At 37.9% G+C, this 26,209-nt stretch overlaps 1 protein-coding gene across 1 annotated transcript in view; it reads right to left on the reverse strand.

Annotated features, from left to right (window-relative positions):
- The window catches only part of PPP2R3A (protein phosphatase 2 regulatory subunit B''alpha), a 135,919-nt gene that overhangs the window by 74,544 nt on the left and 35,166 nt on the right, over positions 1-26,209 (reverse strand). Inside the window, exon 3 of the mRNA XM_036266450.1 lies at positions 23,615-26,037. Coding sequence (XP_036122343.1) covers positions 23,615-25,606 — 1,992 coding nt within the window. The 5' untranslated portion in view covers positions 25,607-26,037. The remainder of the gene's footprint in view (positions 1-23,614; positions 26,038-26,209) is intronic.

A 26,209-nucleotide genomic window follows, 5' to 3' on the forward strand; every position in this document is an offset into this window, starting at 1 on the left:
TCAAACTGGGGACCTCTCGGTGCATGAGTTGATGCTCAGTCAGTGAACCACACCAGCTGGGCAGCTAGATTTACAAATTCACTGTGAACACAAAGTACTACTTGAGTGTTCTTCCTTAAATTATCCTAATGTCATGCCTAAAATTTGAATAATAATTTATCTGTAAGTAGATCTGAATATCATATTTCCTTTTGACATAAGGGCTTTGTAACATGGTATTTAGACTCAGGACAAAAATCTTTGCTACCCTTGAAAAACATGAGTCTTATCAGAAGATCAGCTTTACTCACAAAGAAAAATGATGAATATGATTGAATCTCCTACTTTTGCTGTACATGACCCATTTCTCATGTTAACACCTGACATTAATACATAGAGTGAAGTCTGTTCATATATTAATACTTCTAGGGCTATGAAGGCCAGTTGGTCACACCAAGCCATTGCTGCAATATTGGGATGTCATCCATATAAAGCAATAGTCTAGGAAGAAATTGCACAGAGGGAAGTGATGCCAATGAAAGATGAAAAACTTAACAGAAAACAGTGATGGCTTACTGGTCCTGTGACCTCAGGAAAGTTACTCAACCTTTTAGAATTTTGGTAATAAAACAGATTAAAATCCTTACTTCTTGGAAGGCTATTGTGAGGATTAAAGGAAATTAGAGGAGTAAAGAGTAAGAAAATAACACAGGTAAAAGGTCCAAAACAGTGCTGGGCACAGCAGATATGTCCCTGCTTTGAGAAAATGAGCCAAAGAGTGCGGATCTTACATTAAACATAACCTGTCGTGGTTCTACAGATTCAATAGTAAGTAAAATAATCTCATTTGTAAAGTAATTTTAAGTTTACAAACCACTTTTTACAAACTGACAATTTATTCTAAGAAAAAATTTCTCTCTGCCTCAATGCTAAATCTGCATATATTATTACATAGTCTTAGGAGTCAATAACAATAGAAATTATTCTTAAACTTCTAAAATAATGCATATAATTCTTCAGGGGCTTTACCTAGGTCATTTATATTAGTGTTTTTTCCTTTCTATTATTCTATACTAAAAGAGATTTGTGAGACAAATATGTAATCATCAAAATTCTTTTTTTTGTTCCCCCCAAATGTTTCCCATGGTGTGACATCCAGAGCAATCATAACTGTAAGATTAAGACCACTGGTGCCAGTGAGGATGAAACCCAATAGGCTAATGAACACATGCTAGTGGAGACGGTTTAGAGAAAACCCTTCAATGTTGACTCTACACATTTGCTTTGACCGAATAAGTGACATTCGGAACCCTAGCTATCTGTCAAAGTTTTTATTTAAATGGGAAAATATTTGATTATATAATAGTCTATTTTACTTTCCTTAGTGTACTTAACATGGAACAATTCACTGATAGGTAACTATTTATTAATTCATTGGTTGATACACATTTAATAAAAGTGATGTTAATATTTAAAAGGGAAAATAAAAAGAATGCATTTATTGTGAATTTTTGGGTGTATCAATTTCCTTTCCATTGAATTTAATAGGAGACATAATTTAAACTTTAATGTAGTTTAATAAAACTGACTCTTTACAAACATTGTAAAATAAAACACAGTAATATAAATTTTGCCAGATTTACCAGCAAGTTTAGCATCTTTAAATAAAATTGTATCACTAAATCTAGGAACTGCACTAAAATAGAATTAGCTGGGTAAAGTATCTCAATTCTCCATTTCAGTCTTTCTCTTTAAGCACAGTATCACTTAGATTCCTTCTATTACACTATTAGGTCACTGTAGCATTCCCAATATTTGACCATTTTTGAGCTATTAAAAAACAACTTCATATGGTCCAATCAAATAATTTGAAATTACTCTGGGTCAGAATAAATATGAAAGTATGGTTTCTTGATGGATTCTGCATGGCCATCATTTGTTTTGCCCTTGATTTATACTACAGTCAGTGTTAGGTACTTGTTTGGTGAGACACTGGCCATAACGGTGTAAGCAAGTTAGCAAGGGCTCTGCAAAGTAGTCATGGCAGACAGAAATGATTCAATCTCACAGCTTGCTGAGGGAGGACATTCTTTCACCAACCAGAAGTTAATTGCCTAAAAACATTAGATCACACACACACAACTGTCCATATGTAAAATTAGTTCTTCCTTCAAAAAAAAATTAATAGGGTCAATATTAAAAAAAATTCATTACAGATGTATGTTAACTCAAAGACTACTGATTCAAAGTACAAACAGGACTTTTAACACAGAAATTCTAGTTTCTCAAAGATATTTCTATTAAAAATTCTAGTATTTCCCTCACTGAATTGTAAAATGTTTGTTAAGTTGTATTTATTGTCTCTAAAACTGGATTCCCTCTCTACAAGAGAAAAATGTGAGTACTGTACTCAGGTCCAAAAGGTCTATTTTTAAACCTGTTGGAATCTCTCTACAAATAGCTTACTGCAAATAGCTGAATAGAGGACACAGATTAATTCCTTGATCTAATATCAAGTGAGCTGTAAAATTATTTGTAAGTTAGTTCACTGGGTGGTTTTATTAGTAATAAAAATATTTTAAAAGAAACACCCAAGTTTCAAACCTGTGTCTGCTGAAATGACTTCAGCCGCTTCTTAAACCGTGACGGGAGAACAAAATCACAGCCCCTTGCCAGGAAAGCTAACTCTCCCCTTAAATCCGGGTCCCTTCGTAGAGATGTTTCCTTGATCATCATCTTTGAAAAGTGATGTTTACTTAGCAACTGTCCAGCACACTTCTGAAGATAGTCAGATTTTATACGTTGTCAATCTTGTCAGATAGAAAGGTATATTTTTCTTCTTATCTCCCAAAGAAATTAAGTTCAAGCATTGTGCTCTCCAAGCCTCCAGAGACCACAATCCATACTTGCACTGACATGCAGCTGGTTCCCAAATGCTGGCTGTGGCTCCCAAGACCTGCTCATAATTTTCAAGTTAGAAACACGTCCTGCAATGGGCCAGTTGCTCCTTGCAGGTAGCTTTATGTCAAATTGACCTGCACATGTTGAGAATACAGAGCCTTCTGGGAAAGGAAGCACCCACTACTCTGAGGGCCAAAGTTAGAAACATTACAGTGGACCTAAAAATAGCAACTTCTCAGATAATCCTAACTTCTTAAACCCAGAGTATGAGAGGTGCCAATTCACATAAATTAGTTTCTCCTCAAACTAGAAGAGAAAGAACATTCAGAGCATTTTTTATTTTGCTATTTAATATTTTATGAAATAAGAACAAGCACTTCGAACCTGGAACTATTACTTTAAGAATAGTTTTTTATTTCTTTTTTTTTATCTTCACCCAAGGATACTCTTCCATTTATCTTCAGATACAGTGGGAGGGAGGGAGACAGAGGGAGAGAAAGACAAATATCGATGTGAGAGAGACACATCAATTGGTTGCCCCCCACATGACCCGGACCAGAACTGGGACCGAACTGCAACGGAGGTACATGCCCTTGACCAGAATCAAATCCGCAACTCATTGATCTGTAGGCCAACATTCTAACCACCAAGCAAAACTGGTCAAGGCTAGTTTTTTATTTCTTATTAGAAGGGAAGCAAATATCCAAAACCCAGTCTAGATATATCCAGTCAAGACATGGAGGAAAACTAAATTTCATCCTCAAATGGTAATATACAAAGAGATTTGTTGGTTTCAGATTTAAAAATAAACTCCTTGTTATTTTTTTGCAGAAGACTATGTTAGTTACCAAACATACTTCTTGGAAGAGATTCTAGATCTGGATACATTTGAAAATTTATTGTCAAAGTGTTTGTTAGGGAAGTAGAACAATTGATGCCATAAGAAAGCAGCTTTAGACACATATTTGGCTACCATAAAAATACAAAAGCTGAAGGTGGCACTGGACCGAACCGGAGGGAGGATGAGTGTGTGAAAGAGTGAGCTAGTGTGTGAGAGAGTGTGAGTGGAAGTGAAGGTGGACGACCAAACCACAACAGTGCAGAGCCCCGGAGCAGAAAGTTCCTGTGCTGTGGATGGGATCAGCCAGCTACCTCAGTAAGCAGCCCTTCAGGGTGTTTATCCCTGTGCCCTGGGGAGGTCCCACCATTTTGGAAGATCCTAGGTCTTCCCTGGGAGGAGGCAGTGGGAGCAGCAAGGGCCCAGCAACCTGAGCCCACCAGCGCACCTGGCACCATCAGACCAGTGGACACTCTGTGTCAACACAGACCGGTGCACAGTAGTGGAACTCCAAAGGTGCCGGTTGTGGAAGCCGTGGATAGCCCAGAGCCCAGCACCATCCCCCACAGAAGCAGCCTGATCAGAGTCAAGATATACCCCCAGCAACAGAGGCTGGGGAGCAGACATCCATCCCCAGGCAACAGAAGCGCAGACCAGCAGCTGAGACCCATCCCCCAAAACTACAGCAAAAGCTGAGCAGGAGTTGAGCCCCATGGGGCAGCAGCACTCCCCAGCCACCAGCAGCAGAACCGGGGGCTCCACAGAGGCCTGTGTGGTACAGTGGCCCATGAGAGCAGTGGGAAGCCGGAGCCCAAGAGGGACTGGTGCAATACAGCTGCATGCCCACAGGAACTGCAGGGTGCTGGGGCACCAGAGAGGCCTGTGCGACCCAGCAGGAACTGCGCAATCTAGTTACCCATGGAGCTTATGGGGTGCTGAAGCACCAGAGAGGCCTGCACGACCCAGCAGGGACTGTGCCATCCAGTTACTTGCAGGACCTGCGGTGTGCTGAAGCACCAGAGAGGCCTGTGTGACCCAGCAGCCCATAACATAGGCATAGAGCCAGGTCCCCAAAGGGACTGGGCGATCCAGTTGCATACAAGATAGGCTTAGAGGATGTGAAAATGGAGGTGGAGTGAGTAGAAGCTACACAGATGATCTCCCAGGACCAAACAGGAAGGACAACTAAAATAAAGACAAATCCTCAGAAAAAAGAAACAGAAAAGCAACAGGACAGAACCATATAACCAGGGACACTGGTAGGATCTGTGGAGAAGTGAGAGGGTGGTGGGCTGGGAGCCCACGGAGAGCAGCAGTCTTAGCTGTGAGCAGCGCCCTTGGGGAATAAAGACCAAGCCCACTCCTCAGTGCAGAGAGCCAGGACAGAGCTCTAAAATAGCCACAGCCACTCACCTGGGGGCTACAGCAGAGGGAGGGCAGACCGGGCTGGAACTCTGTGGGGACACCTGGGATTTGGAGAGCACTCAGACTTTTTGCTGAGTTGCCACAACAAAGGATGGTGGCCAGTGTGCTCCTTCCCAGAGCCGTGGGGAAAAGCAGCCCACCCTCCTCGGAGATTCAGCCATTCCCAGGTGAGGCAAAAAAATGCAAATTGAGGCTCATTAACAACCAGCATCTATCCCGCCCTCTGGAAATCCTCTTAGGCAGAACACCAGGGCTACATTTCAAAGCACTGCGTAACTGAGACTAATAGGCACCAGGAAAAAGCTAGAGGATAACTGAACCTTTTTGGGCTTGCAAATCTACCCAGGAAAGTAAGACTTGACAGTGGTGTTTAACGTGGACCCACCCAGGCTAATCCAAACCCAGTAGAGGGAGCCACAAACTAAAGAACACCAACACCCACAGGGAAAATTTGGCAGGCTCCAAAACCCACTGAGATAGCCAGAATGGTGAAACAAAGAAACAAATCCCAAATAAAAGAACAAGAGAACTCTATCGAAGATGAGATATATGAAATGAAGCTAAGCAAATTATCAGAGGTAGAGTTTAGAGCTATGATCTTGAGGAAGCTCAACAGCATGAGTAAGGACATTAGCACCATGAGTAAAGATACAGAAACATTGAAAACCAACCAAGTGGAAATGAAGAGCGACATAGCAGAAATTAAGAACACATTGGAAGGACTAACCAGCAGAGAATAGGAAGCTGAGGACTGGGTCAGTGAATTAGAAGACAGGATAGAAAAACATCAACCAATCAGAAAAACAAAGGAAAAAATGATTAAAAAACAGGAAGACAGCTTAAGAGAACTGTGGGACAACTGGAAACGTAATAACATTCGCATCATAGGAGTCCCTGAACAGGAAGAAAATTGGCAAGGGTTAGAGAACATATTTGAAGAAATTGGACAGAAACGTTCCTAACTTGGAGAAGGAAGAAGGCATTCAAGTTCAAGAAGCACAGAGAGCACCAAGTAAGAAGAACCCAAACAGGCCCACACCAAGACACACAGTAATTAAAAAGCCAAAAATTAAAGACAAAGAGAGAATCCTAAAGGCAGCAAGAGATAAGCAACAGGTTACCTACAAAGGAAACCCCATAAGGCTCTCAGCTGACTTCTCAACAGAAACACTACAGGCCAGAAGGGAGTGGCATGAAGTAATTAAGGTCAGGAAAAACAAGGTTGTGAATCCAAGACTACTCTATCCAGCAAGGCTATCATTCAAAATAGAAGGTCAAATAAAGAGCTTCCCAGACAAAAAAAGGCTAAGGAAATATATTAACACCAAACAAGCACTGCAAGATATGCTAAAAGGACTGCTGTAATTAGTAGAAGAAACAGCAAGAAAAATAGAACCACACTAAACAAAAATGGCAATAAATAAGTACATATCAATTATTACTTTAAATGTGAATGGTTTGAACGCTCCGATAAAAAGACACAGAGTCGCAGACTGGATAAGAAAGCATGACTCACATATATGTTGTTTACAAGAGACCCACATCACAAACAGAAAGGAAAAAAAAGCTGGATAGCAATACTCATATCTGATAAAGTTGATTTCAAAATGAAGGCCCTAACTAGAGACAAAGAAGGCCACTACATAATATTGAAAGGATCTATCCAACTGGAAGATATAAACTTGGTAAACACATGTGCACCCAATATAGGAGCACCGACATATATTAAAAATCTTTTGGAGGACTTCAAAGGAGAAATCAACAACAACACAATCATAGCAGGGGACTTCAACACCCCGCTGACATCACCGGATAGATCTTCTAGACAAAAAATTAACAAGGAAACACAGACTCTAAATGAAGTGCCAGATCTAATGGATTTAATAAATATCTACAAAAAATTACACCTCAAAACTGCAGAATTCACATTCTCCTTAAGTGCACATAGGACATTCTCAAAGACAGACCACATGTTAGGGCACAAACTAAGTCTCTACAAGTTCAAGAAAATTGAAATCATATCAAGCATCTTCTCAGATCTAATGATATGAAACTAGAAATCAATTGCAACAAGAACATGCAAAGACATTTGAACACATGGAGGCTAAATAGCATGTTATTGAACAATGAATGGGTTACCGAGGAGATCAAGGAAGAAATTAAAAACTTCCTGGAAACCAATGAAAATGAATACACAACAACACAAAATCTAAGGGATGCAGCGAAAGCAGTTCTGAGAGGGAAGTTCACAGCACTACAGCCTACCTCAAGAAGCAAGAAAAATTTCTAATAAACTATCTAACCTCACAATTTAAAGAACTACAGAGCAAACAAAATGAAAACCCCAGAGCAAGTAGAAGAAGGAAATAGTAAAGATCAGAGCAGAAATAAATGTCATGGAGACCAAAAAAACAATTCAAAGGATCAATGAAACAAAGAGCTGGTTCTTTGAAAAGATAAAACAAGATTGATGGACCCTTAGCTAGACTCACCAAGAAACAAAGAGAGAGAACCCAAATACACAAAATCAGAAATGAAAGATAGGAAATAATAACTGACACCACAGAAATACAAAGGATTGTTAACAAATATGAACAATTATACAGCAACAAATTCGACAATCTAAGAGAAATGGACAAATTTCTAGAAACACATAGTCTCCCAAAACTGAAGCGGGAAGAGACAGAAAACTTAAACAGACAATAACAACAAAAGAATTTGAAGAGGTAATCAAGACTCTCCCAGGAAACAAAAGCCCAGGCCCGGATGGCTTCACGGGGTAATTTTACTGAACAGTCAAAGAAGAACTAATACCCATTTTCCTCAAACTATTGCAAAAAATTCAAGAAGAAGGAAGACTTTGAAATTTGTTTTATGAGCCCAGCATAATTCTAACTCCAAAACCAGAAAAAGACATGACAAAGAAAGAAAACTACAGACCAATATCCCTGATGAAAAAATACTAGCAAATCGAATCCAGCAATACATCAAAAAAATTATTCACCATACCAAGTAGGATTCATCCCAGAGATGCAAGGCTGGTACAATATTCGCAAATCAATAAATTTGATACACCACATAAACAAAATGAAAGATAAAAATCATATGATCATATCAATAGACGCTGAAAAAGCATTCGACAAAATCCAGCACCCATTTCTGATAAAAACGCTCAGCAATGTGGGAATACAGGGATCATATCTAGACATAATAAAGGCCATATATGAAAGACCTACAGCCAACATCATACTCAATGGGCAAAAATTAAAAGCATCTACCTTAAGAACAGGAACAAGGCAAGGATGCCCACTTTTGCCACACTTATTTAACATAGTACTGGAAGTCTTAGCCACAGCAATCAGACAAGAAGAAAAAATAAAAGGGATCCCAACTGGAAAAGAGGAAGTGAAACTGTCCTTATTCGCAGATGACAAAATACTATACATAGAAAACCCCAAGGACTCCAGCAAAAATTTACTAGCCTTAATAAGTGAATTTGTCAAAGTAGAAGGATACAAAATTAACGTCAAGAAATCGAGGGCATTCTTATACATCAATGATGAACTCACAGAAAGAGAAACTAAGAAAACAATCCCATTTACCATCGAGCACAAAAATTAAGATACCAAGGAATAAACTTAACCAAAGAAATAAAGGACCTATTTGCAGAAAACTACAGGTCATTGAAAAAAGAAATAGAGCAAGATATAGAAAAGTGGAAGCACATACCTTGTTCATGGATTAGAAGAATTAACATCATTAAAATGTCCATATTACCCAAAGCAATCTATAGATTCAATGCAATCCCCATTAAAATACCAACAACATACTTCACAGAACTAGAACAATTACTTCAAAAGTTCATATGGAACCAAAAAAGACCTCTAATAGCCACAGCAATCTTGAAAAAGAAGAGTAAAGTTGGAGGGATCACAATACCAGATTTCAGGTTATACTACAAAGCGACTGTAATCAAACCAGCCTAGTAATGGCACAAGAACAGGCAGATAGACCAATGGAATAGAATAGAGAATCCAGAAATAGACCCAAGGCAATTGCTCAATTAATATTTGACAAAGGGGGCAAGAGCATACAGTGGAGTAAAGACAGCCTCTTTAATAAATGGTGTTGGGAAAATTGGACAGCTACATGCAAAAAAATGAAACTAGACCATCAACTTACACCATACACAAGAATAAACTCAAAATGGATAATAAATAAACTTAAATGTGACTCATGAATCCATAAAAATCCTAGAAGAAAATGTAGGCAACAAAATTTCAGACATCATACGCAGCAGAATTTTCATGGCTATGTCACCTAAGGCAACAGAAACAAAGGAGAAAATGAACACATAGGACTACATCAAACTAAAAAGCTTCTGCACAGCAAAAGAAACAACCATCAAAATGGAAAGGCAACCCACTGTATGGGAGAACATCATTGCCGATGATATATCAAATAAGGGGTTAATTTCCAATATATATAGAATGCTCATAACAACTCAACAAAAGGAAGACAAAGAACCCAATTAATAAATGGGCAGAGGAGCTAAATAGACACCTCTCCAAACAGGACATACAAATGGCCAAGAGACATATGAAGAAATGCTCAACATCACTAATCATCAGAGATGTGCACATTAAAACACCAATGAGGTATCACCTCACACCTGCCAGAATGGCCACCATCAACAAATCACCAAACAAGTGTTGGCGAGGGTGTGGAGAAAAGGGGACTCTAGTACACTGCTGGTGGGAATGCAGACTGGTGCAGCCACTATGGAAAACAATATGGTGTTACCTCAAAAAATTAAAAATTGAACTTCTATTTGACCCAGTGATCCTGCTTCTAGGAATATACACTAAGAAGCCTGAAACACCAATCAGAAAGAATATATCCCCATGTTCATAGCAGCACTATTTACAATAGCTAAGATCTGGAAACAGTCCAAGTGTCCATCAGTAGACGAATGGATAAAAAAGCTGTGGTGCCTATACACAATGGAGTACTATGCAGCTGTAAGAAAGAAAGATCTCTTATCCTTTGAGATGACATGGAGGGACCTGGAAAGTATTATCCTAAGCGAAACAAGCCAAAGAGAGAAAGACAAGTATCATATGATCTCACTTATTTGTGGAATATAATGAACATAACAGTCTGAGGAATGGGGTAGTCCCAGAGACGTGAAAGTGGGGTACAAACTGACAATCCCTAGAAGAGGGGGTGGGGTAGAGAGATAAACCACAAAACTTACATGCATGTATGCATGAACAATGGACATGGACAACTAAGTAGGGGACAGGGCTGAGGGGGAGAGGGTGGAATCTGATTAGGGAAAATGGAGAAACATCTGTAACAAATATAAATAAATTAATTAAATAAAAAAGATACAAAAACTGTTCAAATAGCAGTAACATAATACAGCTTTAATTTGTGACTTTTTTTCCTTCAATGAGCTTTAAAAAAGTCACCTCAGATTTTTAAAATATTCTATTATTTTATCACCTGCCTCATATATTTACAAGAGACTCTTCAAATAATCTCATGTTTAACATTTAGACTTCAATATTTATTTTCAATCAACCACATTATTCAATCAATATTTATATTCAACTTCTAGAAAATATAAACCAAATAGCATTGCCAAATAAACCCCCAAACTAAAAACATCTTATAACCCTCTTCTGAACCTCTGTCTAATTTAGAGGGAATTAAATTCTTTGGTGTTCCAGTGTTTGCTACAACTTAAGTTAGCTTTTTCCCCCTTGATTTCCTTTCAAGACATTCTGACAATACTTTATAATGCGTACATTAAGCTTATATATTTAAACCTAAGGTTTTGAAATTTCTTTTTCCTTTTTAAGTTGTGGAATCCTCCATTCATACAAAATCTTACCTCAAAGCTTTCAATATATACTATGGTTGAAAGAAGATTACAATGGAAACGACTGGCTAATGCTTCAATGCACCCTTCCTTTCCCCTGCAATTTTCTCTCACTGGGCTTAAATGTTCACTCTTTGAGGTAGGTAGCTTTCCCATATTTTTTCCTTATACTCTTGCCTGGAATACTATTTTCCTTCTTCATTATTTACCTCCAAATTAAATCATCAAAAATTTTTTTGTTATGACTGCCACTAGGTTTTTTTGCTTTTGATTTAATGCTTTTTCATTTAAAAATGGTTTTTCATTGATTATTAGATAGAGAGGAAGGGAGAGGGAGAGACAGAAACATCGATAGGCTGCCTCTTGCACGTCCCCTACTGGGGATAGAGCCTGAAACCTGGATATGTGCCCTGACTGGGAATCAAACCGGTGACCTCTTGGTGCACAGAACAAAGCTTAATCTACTGAGCCACATTTCAATTAAAGCACAACCTCTTCTTCCCAATACAAACTTGTGGTTTCAGGGGGCGACGTTTCATCCCCTTCCCAAGAAAGTAGGTAAGTGGTTGCCAGGGGCTAGAAGTGATTGCTAATACATACAGATTTTTGGAGAAATGATAAAATGTTCTAGAATTACATAGTGATGATGGTTGCACAATCTTGTTGAAAATACTAAAAAAAAACAAAAAAAACCAAACAAACAAAAAAAAACAAAACACCCAATAAATTATGTAATTTAAAAGGGTGCCTTTTATACTACTTGAATTATCTCTCAATTGTCTGAAATCCCTCAAAATCTGACATGCTTGTTATCAGTCATCATTCCAGTTATCTTAAAATGTGTTAAGTGATAGAAATAACCAAATTTCCTTGTCAAGTCCATTATAATAAACTCTCAGATCTTTAACTGTGGACATTTTCGTCTTTTATCATTTAGGCCAGCTATTATTTTACTCTAATGCTTTTGTAAAAGTGAAATTCATGGAAAAGACCCTCCAAAGTACTCTTAACCACTGACACTGATGTCAAACCTTGGGTGCATATTTTACAACTGAAGAGAGCTCCACCTGACATCGAGTCCTGTGCAAATGCCAGATACCTCAAAATCAAATTGACTAGGAAGAGCCCTGGCCGGTTTGGTTCAGCGGTTAGAGCGACGGCCTGCGGTCCTGAGAGACCTGGGTTTGGTTCCCGCTAGGGGCGCGTACCTCGGTTGCAGTTTGTCCCCGGCCCTGGTCGGTTGTGTGGGTGGCAGCCACTCGATGTGTTCCTTTCACATCGATGTTTCTCTCCCTCTCTCTGTTCCTCTCTCTCCCTCTCACTCTACCTGAACAAAAAATGGAAAAATGTCCTCGAGTGAGGATAAAAAAAAAAAAAAAAAAAAAAAATTGACTAGGAAGAGTCAGTAGCTGACCTCAAGGTAGACTGCTTCCTCCCAAGATGTTGGATCAAAATCATTCCTTTCCATTCCTCCTTTCCGCTCTGACAATCCTTTTCCTAATTTCCTTGCCCTGGCCTGAAAAGATAATGCCATGGTTCACATATCTGAGGCCTTTGCAAAGGAGGGTAATCCAACCTCCAACTGACTATTGAATGCTAAGATGCTGGTGATCTTGTAGTCTTTATGTCCATCACAAATATCTCCCTGATTTCCAATGCCACAGTTTTTCTGAAACAAGCTTGCTGTATAATCACTTCTGGAGAAGTAGAGACACAGCTACAAAAAATACATAAATAAGCCAACTTGCTTAAAGATGTATCTCCTCTTCAGGCTCATATCTTGACTTATTTGGTTCTTGTTGGTTTAATTCAGGGGGGCCCTGGCTCAAAAGTGATCTCCAAACCATGGGCATGGTTTTGTTGCTAATAATTATTATTGTATCCCTAATACACTGTATTACATTTTAAATGCATGTGGCAGCCACTGACCAGCCAACAGATGGTCTCTCTCTGCACTGACCAAAGAGAACAGAAGAACATAATCAGCTCCAAGAAAAGGAGCCTGGCATTATCCCTTGTGAATATTCCACTGAGATCTTTAGAGTCAACGGTAACGGAGACCAGTATTTTCAATTAAACATCCTCAGTGGTCAAGAGCAGCGATTTTCAACAGGTGTCCTGAAAGAGGCAAACTGGTGAGCCACAAGAATTTTTAAAACATGCAATACCTGACTATTTAGTCAGAGGTACTGACTTCTTTTCCCTTACATTATCAAATTTAAAAAATGACAACAGCCAACACAATAGTTGTCTGGTGTGACTGAATTAAAATTATACCTATTTTTTTGTCAGATCGGCAAAAAATACATTTTTGGTGTGCCACAGAATCTTAATAATTACTTTATGTGTGTCATGAGAAGAAAAAAGTTGAAAATCGCTGGCCAAGAGGATGAGCAAAAGTGAGGACTGTTGAAATACATTTCTAGGCCCAAGATGGAGCCACTTCCGCCAAGGTTGCCACAAAGCAATCCAAAACTTGGATAACTTTTGTGTCCTTGTAAGTGCTCTGCTTGACCAGAAACTCAGTGTATTCAGTCAGCCAATCCCCAAACACCATGCCACCTCTGGGAAAAACTTTCCACCCCAAACAAGGTTGACTATGTGATCCCAGCTGATCAGATATTTTCTGTTTGTCTCTTCCTTTTTCTTTATTCTTAATCGTATAAAAGCTTCTTGCCTTTCGCCTCATTTTATAGTTCTCCAAAAGGAGACTGTCCACTCATGACATGTTAGTTTGTTTGTACATACTACCTCAACTGTCTTCTTTAATCGTTTTTAAACAAGTACAAATAACCTTTACCACTTTATTATAAAAGGTATAGCTAAAATTCATACTTGGCAACACCTTGAAAATAGTTTTACCATTTAATCTTAAAGTTAATAAAGCTATTTCTTAAAAACATGAATATTTTAATTTGTACTTTTTAGTAATTCAGACAGATTTCCCTCTTAACTAGTTGAAATTTGTATAGTTTCACTAAACTTAAATATTGCAGTATAGCTATTGTAAAAAACCTTCCTTTTTATTTACCTTAAATTCTTCCTTTCATCGAAAAAATCCTCTCTCTGCCTTCCACTCTTTCATTTGAGTAGGAGGATAAAAATTTTTTTCCTGGTTTTGTTCTTACTAAAATTAACTGAAAATAATTTTCAAGGGAGGCTAGAGTTTATTATTTAAACCTGTGAATAACAGTTAACAGGCTATTTGCCCCCTAAAGCTAAAAACAGATAAAAATATAACTGTAATACCATCTGCTGGTAGTACTAAAACATAATATAATAAAAAATAAGATAATTATTATGTGAATTACCAAAGCAGTATAGTTTCTAAGTGTTTTTTAAAAATTACTATATTATCTCCCATGCCAAAACATGTCCTCAGTAATTTACTCATTTGTAATTATGGAAACCTTTGAGATCTCAGCCACATCCCCCTTTCCCTCCTCCAAAAGCTGTTCTCATTCGTGTTTATCTCACTTTGAGGCCTATCTGCACACCTCAGCTATTTTACAAACGATAGGGTTGTTTCCTCTCATTTTGAGGCTTTGTGAAAAAAAGCATTTACTGAACATTTGCTAGCCAAAGATACAGATAACTAGACACAGTGAGAAACGTCACGTGCAAAGAAAGGATGAAATAGGAAATAAAACATGGAATGAAAAGGAGGCTGTTTTAAGTGGAAAAGTCAGAGATAGGTTGTGGCTGGAGAGGAAAGGAAATGAAAGCTATGTAGATTCAAACTCATTATCAGAACTCAAAAGGAAAGATTTTGGCCCTGGCCGGTTTGGCTCAGCGGTTAGAGCGTCGGCCTGCGGTCCTGAGAGACCCGGGTTCGGTTCCCGCTAAGGGCACGTACCTCGGTTGCAGTTTGTCCCCGGCCCTGGTCGGTCGTGCGGGTGGCAGCCACTCGATGTGTTCCTTTCATATCGATGTTTCTCTCTCTCTCTCTGTTCCTCTCTCTCCCTCCCACTCTACCTGAACAAAAAATGGAAAAATGTCCTCGGGTGAGGATAAAAAAAAAAAAAAGGAAAGATTTTGAAACTCTAGGCTTATTTCTATTTCTACTGGTATACTGTTTGACTATCACTGATCATTGGTAGCCTTTTCTATTGATAGTAACGTTTCTAAGATTTCCAATGTCTTTTACAAAATCTCACACTGAACCTTATCAAAAGTCTGTTTTGTTGATCTGCCATGAAATAATGTTTAGACCAGGAGTCAGCAAATTTTTCCTGTATATGACCAGGTACCAAATATTTTAAGCTTTAAGGTGTCTGTTGTAACTACTCAAACTGAGTGGGTGGAGCACAAAAGCTACCATAAATCATATGTAAATAAGTAAGTATGGCTGTGTTCCAAAAAAACTACAATTGACTCAAACTCAGAAGCATAAGGCGCCAACCCATACATAGTCAAAGATCCCCATTTAAATTTAACTTTGACCCCCCAAAACTTTACTAACAGCCTGCTGTTTACCGGAAGCCTTACCAATAACATAAACAGTCAATTAAAACTTATCTTGTATGTCACACATATTATTTACTGTACTCTTACAATAAAGTAAGCTAGAGAGAAGAAAATGTTGTTAAGGAAATCATAGGAGAAAATACATTTACAGTATCATTTGTATTTATCAATACTTTAAGATTACATCATCTGTTTATAGAATAAATCATCTATCAGTACCTTCATCAATAGTCTTGCATGATACAAAACATTTTAGGTGTTATATGTTTTACTAACAGCAGACATAAAAAATGCAAAGATAATGTAAAAAAAAATTGTATTTTTTTACTGATATAATGATTCATGCATTGATAATGAAACAGTAGCAATATGATTGCTCTATGGTAGCCTAGTGTAATCAATACCATTGCTCATGGTAGCATAGCCTATACACTAATGAATGGTTATAAAATTTTTATGGTACACAATATTATAGTCATATTCATAATACAGTATTGGAAACACTGTTTCTAGAAAAACCACTTACTTGTGATGATAGGCTAATACTCAATTTCTCCAATTATTAGAGAGGTATACTATGTGGTAATATAATTTTTTGAAAGCAAAGTTATAAAACAGTAAGAAAACTAATACATTAATTTTATATTAAGTACCACTCACTTTATGTCTATGTGGTAGGCTATCCACTGCCATACAAATCTTGCATATGATGTTCTACATGATGAATACTTAGACAATGATGATGATGACACAAAAATACACAGTTGTTGCCATACAGTTATTAGATTTTCAATGAAGACACATGTATATACAAAAAGTGTTTAATACCTCTATGGCATGATCCATTATTTGCTGTTCATTAAATGGACATGCATTATAAAGATCTTTATCCCTGTCTTTTTCATGTTGAATAGGCTACAAAGGAGGAGGAAGAGGATGGGTTGGTCTTGCTATCTCAGGGGTGGCAGAGGTAAAAGAGATGGAAAGGGAGTCAGGAGAGGTAGGCACACTCAGTGTAACTTTACAGAAATATATTGTAATTTTGTTTTTTCATTTCTCTAAAAATGTTTCTATATGGTACCAACCCTCCTTCCACCACTTGCTTTCGTTTCAGTACCTGTACCACAGAAGGGTCCATGCCATAAAAGAAATCAAAAGCAGTATTGAATAATCGGAACCCTTCTGCCTGGTTGTTTGATATCCATTTGTTTTCTGGCCCTTCTTCTGTCTTCCTCCTCATCATCTGGCACAGATTCAGAAACATTCAACTCTATCAAGCTATCTTCTGTTCATTCTTCTAGTGTGGTGTCTATTAGCTCTTGAATTTCTCCAAGATCTGTATCCTAAAACCCATCACCACCCACCTTTGCCATATCCACAACTTCTGTCGTGATTTCCTTGGTTGGCTCTGTCATAAATCCTGTGAATTCATGCACATCTGGGCACAGTTTCTCCAGCAGGAATGTCCTGTTTCAGGCTTGATGGCTTTCACCGCTTTTTGTATAACAACAATGGCATCTTCAGTGGTGTAATCTTTCCAGACTTTCATGATGTTCTCTCTAATGGGGTTCCCTTCTGTAGTACTGACAATCTTTTCCATAGAGTACCATGTGGTAATGAACCTCAAGGGTCCTTATGTTTCCATATATTACCATTCCCCAAAATCTAGAGGATGAAACAGAATTAGTTGTGCTTGGGGGCAAGCAGACCATTTAGACATCTTTGGTGTTGAAATCATGGGGTTTGGGGTGGCTAGGGGCATTGTCCAAAATCAAAAGAACTGTTAAAGGCAGTCTACTAGTAGCAAGGTACTTCCTGACTTCATTGACAAAGCATCTATGGAAACAATGCAGAAAAAAGGTTCTTGTTGTCCAAGCCTTCCTGTTGTACAACCAAAACACTGGCTGCTGGTATTTATCTTCTCCTTTTAAGGCTGGGGGTTGGGGGAGTTAGCAGCTTGATAAGGGCAGTTAGTCATAAACCCCACTGCATTTGCACAAAAACAATAGGGTTAACCTATGCATTCCTGCCTTAAATCTTGGTGCTCCTTTCTCTTCCTTATTGATAAATATCCTTTGTGGCATTTTTCGCCCCCAGAATAGGGTACTTTTGACTGCATTAAAACCTGTTCAGGCAGCTATCCTTTCTCCTCAGTGATTTTCTTATTGGTGTCTGGGAATTTGTCTACTGCCTCCTGGTTGGCAGAAGCTGCTTCTCCTATTATTTTGATATTTTTTAAAGCCAAACCACTTTCTAAAATTATCAATCCATCCTTTGCTGGCATTAAATTCTCCAGCTTTAAATCTTTCACCTTCCTTTTGCTTTGTCATATAATGACATTGATTTTTCTCTAATCATATTAAGAGTCTACAGGTATGTCTTTCTTATAGCAACCCTATACCCACATAAAAACTACATTTTCAACATGAGATAAAAAGGTATTTTACAAAAAGTGCAGGGATTTTGTGCCTGTTGGTGTAGTTGCAGCAATCGCTTCACAAATGTCCTTTTCTTCTATAATGATCCTTAGGCTGGATTCATTTATCTTGAAATGGCGGGCAACCTCTGCTGCAGACCTCAATCTACAGTACATATCAAGCAATTCAACTTTTCTTGTAATGTCATGACTTTTCTCTGCTTCTTGGGAGCACTTCCAGAATCATTAGTGGCACTTCATATGGGTCCTATGGTGTTATTCAAGGTTTACAATATTGCACTAACACAAAATAGGCGAGAACTGTGAGAGATCATTTTTAAAAATTTGATACGCAATTTACTGGAGCGACGAACCGCTCACGTGGAGGTGATTAACATCACAAGCATTTTGTGCGAATACTCGCAGCACTTGGGCTCACCACAGTAACACCAGGAGGTGCTTACAAAATTATTACAGTATTACAGCATGTACTACATGTTAATTTTATGCAGTAATGATCTAATACTGCATCTTTACATTTGTTTACATGTTTCTTGACTGGGAATGGCGCCATGCATAGTTTGTAAGTGTGCGTGAAAGTGTTGATACATTTTAACTTTTTATAATAGAGTTGTGTGTATTTTATGGTAGTAAATGATAAAATAGACTAATATCTACATATATTTGATGAATTCATGACATACTTAATTTTTTCTTTATTTTTCAATATCACTAAGCTTTGCAGTTCATCTAAGAGTTTTTTCAAATTGACACAAATCTCTAAAACATTTTCCAATATATTTATTGAAAAAAAACCTGCTTATAAGTGGCCCATACAGTTCAAACTACAGTTTATTAAAAGGGTAACTATACAGTATTTACAAACACAGGCAGCAGGTCAGATTTGGCCCATGGGCCATAGGCTGACTTCTGATCTAGACCAATATCCCCTCCTAGTGTCTTCTATTTGACTCCCTCTCCCAAAACAGGTTTGCACTGTGGGTAACAAATACTGCTCACACTTGTGAAGCTACTTTGAAACATATTAAAATATTGACATATAATACTGTCAAGTCAATCTTTCTTCTCAGGCATAATCACCAATGTCACAGGAAAGCACTGCCTACATGCCACATTACATAAATCTTTTAATTGAAATGTTTTGAACTATTAGCAAAATTTTGACTGTACAAAAGGCTAAAAAAAAGTGCCTTAATTTAAAATGTATTATTCTTAAAAAAAATATCATACTGTGAGACTCCTCTGCTTAAAAACCTCATTAACTTCCCATTTCCCTAGAACAAACTCTTCTGTATAGCATACAAGGTCATTCATAAGTTGGCCCCAACCAGCTCTCCAATTTTATTTCCTACTACTTTCTGTTCACTCTCTATATAGAAGAATAAAAACGTAGCAAATAATACTATATAATAACTTTCAGGAGGAGATAAACACCAACTTCAGGGCAGTGGTAGTTCTGAAACGGGAAAAAGATACTAGGAAGAAGAGCCCTAGGGACTTCAACTATATCTGACATAAATTTTTCAAATTATGATAATGAAAATATTAAATAAAGCAAAGACCTGAAGCAAATATGGCAAAATCAAGATCTGACCAAGCTAAGTGATGGGTAATAAGAATGCTCTATCATTCACCATACTTTTTCTATTTGCTTAAACCAGGGATTGACAAACTACAGTTCATGAGCCAAATCTGTCCCAATGCTTGTTTTTGTCAGGCTTGGAGCTAAGAATGGTTTTATTATACTCAAGGATTGTATTTTTATAAAAAGAAGACGACGACTATGTGACAGATTTTGTGACCCGCAAAACCTGAAATATCTACTATCAGGCCCTTTATAGGAAACGTTTGCCAACTCTTGGTTTAAAATATTTTATAAGAAAAGAAAAGAAAGATTTTTTTTAAAGTAGGGAGGCAACTGAGTCAAGAAAGAATGGCTTTGTTTTCTTACATTAAATATTTTCCTAATTTTTATGTTATTTGTCTCTTTTATATATTTTTAAATGTTTCTATTGGTTTTTTAGAGGGAGAGGAAGGGAGAGCTGGAAACATCGATGTGAGAGAGAAACATCAATCAGTTGCCTCCTGCACACTTCCTACTGGGGATGGAGCCCACAACTTGAGCATGTGCCCTGACAGGGAATCGAATGAGGACCTCTCAGTCCATGGGATGACGCTCAATCCACTGAGCCACACCAGCCAGGCTTATTTGTCTCTTTAAATGAGCTTTTCATGAATTACTTTTTCCACTTTAATCAAGAAGAAATCTCATAAAATTTAATACTATTCTCTGATTGGGAACTTATTTAAAAGATGGATGGGAGAGTCTTTTTTTTTTTTTTTTGGTACGTGCCCCTAGAGGGAACCAAACCCAGAAGCAGGCCGACGCTCCAACAGCTGAGCCAAACTGGCCAGAGTGGGAGAGTCTTTTAATAAGATTTTGATTTCAGTCCATACTTGTTAAAAAACTGGGAAGCTAATTTAGAGCCCACTGTGACATTTTTAGGTAGCTGTATATTATTTTATTTATTTGTTAATCCTCATCCGAGGATATCCTTGGACTGATTCTTAGATCGAGTGGAAGGGAGGGAATAGTTGGGGGAGAGGGAGGGAGAGAGAGAAACATCGCTGTGAGACTAGCAATAGTCACCCCCTACAAGACCCCAAATAGGATCGAACCTGCAACTCAGGTATGTGCCCTTGACTGAGAACTGAACCCACAATCTTTTGGGGTCCATGGGCCAATGCTCTAACTGCTGAGCCAAACCGGCCATGGGTAGGCAGCTATATTTAGATTGAAAGTGTCACAGGGGACCTGCTCACGAGCTATCAGCCAGGGACACTGGAAAGGTGCTATACAAGACTTTTTCCCTGCTTCATGTTCACATTTTTTACTTTCTACAACCCATCTCTCTTAGAAAAATTTTTTGTCTTTTTTCACAAAAGATAAGGAAGGAAAAGGGTTAAATAAAATTCAAAACACTGTATTACAGTAAGAGTTTCTGGTTAAAATGGTTGTTAAGACATTGAAATAAGTCATCAGAGAAGGTAGACATTTTTAAAAAATGAGCAGACAGGATACTGTGGGGTAAAATAGTGAGATAATACATCTAAATGTATCAACATGCTTAGTTCACAAGGACTGTTAGCTCTTACTATGTTATGATTATTTTGAGGTTACTATGTAGGCATTTTCTTTCTGGTCAATTTTTTTTTTTATCTTCACCGGAGGACATTTTTACATTTATCTTCAGATAGAGTGGGAGGGAGAGAGAGAGAAACATGGATGTGAGAGAGACACATAGACTGGTTGCCACCCACATGACCCCCAATTGGGGCCGGGGACAAACGGCAACCGAGGTATGTGCCTTTAGCGGGAACCGAACCCAGGTCTCTCTGGTTCGTGGGCCGACACTCTAACCGCTGAGCCAAACTGGCCAGGGCTGTAGGCATTTCTTTTCTTTATAAAATATTAAGCATATCAGTAATGTCTGTGTACATGATAATATTTTTTCTTATTTTTGTAATTCATTTCCACAGGTTTCTCCCCTCCGCACTGACCTAGGTTTACTAAAGACATTACCATTTGTGAATCAACAATTGAGACTTACACAGAGATTTCACAGAAATACTCAGTGGATGTTTGAGGATATTTAGACCCAAATCATCATCTAATAACCTTAAGTATGTGCTGTTTTAAACTTTAGTGTCCTGGAAATTTAAAATGTGCATGGGCCCAGCCGGTGTGGCTCAGTGGATTGAGCATCGTCCCATGGACTGAGACGTGCTGGTTAGATTCCGGGTCAGGGCACATACCTGGGTTGTGGGCTCAATCCCCAGTAGGGGATGTGTGCTGCAGAAAGCCAATTGATGTTTGTCTTTCACATCGATGTTTCTCTCTGTCTCGCAAAAAAAAAAAATCAATAAAAAAATATAAAAAATAACGTGCCTGGAACAACAGCTACCAAACAAATATGAAATAAAAATTATTTACCTGGTCACAATATATATTTTTTCCTGCTCTAATAAAAATTGTAATGAGAATGCTAAAATATGTAATTGTTTTTAAACGTGACCCCATATATGCCAGGTCTAATATCTAAAAAATATCAACTATTTTTTAATGTACTATATTATATATAAGATATACAAAAAAGCATAAGAAATAGGACAAAATACTTATAATCTACCCAATTATGAAACAGAACATTACTACTACTGATGCCCCCTGTGTACCCTCAGTTCCAACTCTCTTCCTTCCCCCAGGGAATCACTGCTTTGAACACTGGTATTTGGTATATCCATGTATTTCTTCATACTTTTCGTACAAAGGTACATATCACTGCATAACCCATATCACTATTTTACAACTTGCTTTGTTGATATGGCTTTATGTCTGAATTCACACATGTTGACATGTATAGTTTATTCATGTGGTAAAGATACTGCTCACCAAATATTCTATTTGCTTCCCTGTGTCTCTTAGTCTTTAGATTGAAATCACTGGAATGTGAACGGAAGGGAAGTCTCTCCTGTGTGGAACAAGGTGGCTTACACTATCTCTTTCTTCCCCTTCCTCAGTGAACTCATAAGCCACATATTCCAGATGGGGCCATAAGATAGCTGAAGGAACATGGAGCATCCATCAGCCTTGGGTTTCTGAGTAAGGGGAAACAGTTTCTAGTTAACCCATGTTGGACATACAAAGTGAGTAAGAAAGAATCCTGTTACACTAAAACAAACAAAAATGGGATTTTCCTGGAATTATTCAAAAGCAATGCTGTTAGTAGCAAGGTAGATTCAAAGCCTTTTAAAAATACTTCCATTTTATGACTATAGGTTGATATTTATTCGCACTTGTATAAAGAAGCAAATCTTTACCTTATTTGAAGACCTACTGCACTAACAATACTTTCAGAGAAGTGTCCTACATGTTCATGTACTGTTTCCATATGTTAGTTTTATTTCCCTAATTAGATTTTTTTAAATCCTCACCAATGGATATGTTCACTGGTTTTAGGAAGAGGGGAAGAGAACAAGAGAGAGACATCAATGTGAGAGAGGAACATCAATCAACTGGTTGCCTCCCTTACGTGCCCATTGGGGATCAAACGCTCAACCTAGGTGTATGTCCTGACCGGGATCAAACCCGCAACCTTTTGGTGCATGGGAAGATGCTCCAACCAACTGAGCCACACCAGCTAGGGCTCCCCAATTAGATTTAAGCTCTTCAAGAATCATGTCTTCTTTTGTACTCCACACTGTACCTTCCAGTCTACATAGGCATGTAGTAATGACTGGTCTTCTGTTTGACTAGGGAGGAGGAGGACTAATATTAAATGCCCACTTTGTGTAAGGCACCTTGGTTGTGCTTCACATGTTATCTTGATCCTTATTATTTTCATTATGTAAATAAGAATATTAAGGCTACGTAACTTTCCTTTGGCCACAGAGCTAGGAAGATGAAGGGTGTGGGGAGGGCAGTTGAAACCGGTCTGCTTGATTCTAAAGCCTTTGCTTTTTAGTTTTTTTCACTGAAGTGAGTGAGACCAGCCTAGTGTAGGGCAGGAAATTTAGTAGAACATAGAATAGATAACAAAAATAATTTCTGTTTATAAATTTTACAAACATTAAAACATTTCTTTGGAGACTTTCAGAACTCAAGATTGATGGGTCTTACCTTGATCACCTCTGGAGTCTGCTGAATCAAAACCACTGAAGTAGTATCTTTCACTTTATCACCAACAGGACTTCTACAAACTGATAAATTGGCCTGGGAAGAAGTTGTCAAGGTTTCCTGTAGAATTTGCATCATTTCCTTTTCTTGTGATAAGCTCCCTCTGCCTGATTTGCATTCAACTAGCTCCTGAGCAAAGTCTTCAATGCTTTCTAGAATTCGTAGTAAGAGGGCTCGATCCTCTTCCTCTATTTTGTGTCCATTGGTTTCAATGATCCTTGTTAGACAGGAAGGTGAGACTTTTTCCATGGGTGAAGAGACTTTGGAGTTAGGCTCAAGATCTCCGGGGAGCTGATCAGTCAACTGACTATGATTATTTAGAGAGTTAGAGTTTTTACCTTTGGCAAGTGGCTCTCTTAGTGAGGTCTCCATTTTCTGTGAAAAAGATTCTAAATCCATTAACAATTTATCTATTTCTTCCTTACTGTTAGAATTCATAAAATCTCTGTGGTCTTCCTCTTCAATTTTAGGAACCTTTGACTTAAGATCTTCCTTAGGTATATTAACAACTGGTTTCTCAAATATCTTACCAATTTCATTTTGTATTGAGGCAGGACATTGTTTAAGATGACTACCATGGTCTGAAAATTCTGCTCTATCTTCATTTAGCTTTAACAACTCCTGACTGAGTCCATTCTCTGTCCTTTGTCCTTTACCTACTGCTTTCTTTCCATCTGACTCTTCTTCAATATAAAGGGTTTCCATTAGGTCACCAGAAGAAACATTTCCTAAAGCATTCATGGTTAATGACTGTGATTGAAGCTGGACATCTTTGAGAGTTCTGGGATCATTCATCTCTAAGTTATATAAGGAATTTGTAGAGTTGTTTTGGATGGATTTTACAGTATCTGTTTTCCTAGAACTATGCTTGTCATTCTGTAATTCTATAGTTTGAAACTGTCCAGGGTCAGGGGCTGAGAGCTGAACAACATCTTCATATTTAGGGGGCTGCTCAGTGCCAAATACTGGGGAGAAGGGAGTCAGTTGTAAACTAGGCATATTACTGATCAGTTCTGTTAAATCTATAGCCTCATTATTTCCAGACTGCATGAATTCAAATGGTAGCTTTTTCAGATAGGATGCTAACCTGGTCATTACATTCACATAGACAGTTTCAGAGCTAGAAACTGCATCATTATCATTTCCTTCATTGATGCCACTCCCTGACTTTTTCTTTATGCATTGTTTTATAATGTCTGTGCATTTTTTCAAATCTTCAGAGCATTTCAGCAAGATGTCCAAGCACATCTTTATGTCAGTTCCAGATGAAAAATTATCTATTTTATGTTTTTCCAAAATCTGAGTAACCAGGTCTTCTTCAGAGAAGTTGTGAAGAAACATTGAAGTTAGGTTCATATCGAGTGAGTTTCTATGGGACAAAGATTTTTCCTCAACTGAGGAACTCCGGAGTAAACCAAAGGATGATGAGTTCCCATCATTGTTATAGTGGCCACAGAGCAAGTCAAAATCAACTGATCTCCTATTAAATGAGTCAGACTTAACTTTCCTTCCCTTTTTGTAAGCTGCATGGTTAGAGTTTTTGAGTTTTTCAAGGGAAAATTCTTTTATTTTCCCACTGGCAAAACTGATTGCTTCTCCTGCTATGTCCTTTAAGTTACAGGTATTCTGAAATGTAGAGCCTTTCCTGACCCTAGGTATGCCTGTGAGAACCTGATGGGGATAGTCACTTTCAGCTGAGGAAAACCCATTTTCATGGGATAAAAACATGGAGTCCAGATCCACATCTTTGAACTGAGACACAGGGATGTGTAAGTCTGCACAAACACTACGATGTACCACAATGCAGTCAACTCCATGTGCGAAGGTGTGGCAGGTTCCAGTGCAATAATGTATAGCTTGCTCAAAACGCCGGTCTATCACCACACTGCTGTAGTGGTTCACAGTACTAACCACAAGTCTGTAAGTTGCTGCCATAATATCAAATCCACTTAGTGGTGGGACCTGGAATATTCTAGAACTTGTTTCAAGTAAATTTTCCTAAATGACACTCAGCTGAAAATATATTTGACAATGTTCAGTGGTTTCCTGCAATTATAACAACCTTCCCTACAAAGAGAAACCATCTAAATTTGAGGTTTGGTAACTGTCAGGATACAGTAGCTGTTGCACATCTGTGCTTGTAGTAGCAAGTCTAATAATTTAATAATTGTGCTTTTTAGTTTTATTTAGTAATATCATGATATTATATTTTATAAAAAATATCCTTTTAGTTCTTCAGCAATTCTACAACACAGGAATTTATTGTCATAAATTTACTGTTGTAAATCTTAGTTGGTAGTATAGAAGTACTGTGATAACGGAGTCCTCCAAAGGTTTAAATGATCCATTTTTCTGTGAGAAGAAACCTACAAAGAAAAAAAGAAAATAATTAAAGGGAAATATGATTCCTTAATACTGAGAGAACCTTTTATTTCCTCTTTTTTGGCTTTCCCTATGCAATTAATTACCAAGCCTTATTCTTTCCCATATCACTGACTGCTGATTATTGATTTATGCTTTGTTTCATCAAACCCTACA

The sequence above is a fragment of the Molossus molossus genome, unplaced genomic scaffold (assembly GCF_014108415.1).
Source record: "Molossus molossus isolate mMolMol1 unplaced genomic scaffold, mMolMol1.p scaffold_m16_p_18, whole genome shotgun sequence".
NCBI classification, from domain to species: Eukaryota; Metazoa; Chordata; class Mammalia; order Chiroptera; family Molossidae; genus Molossus; species Molossus molossus.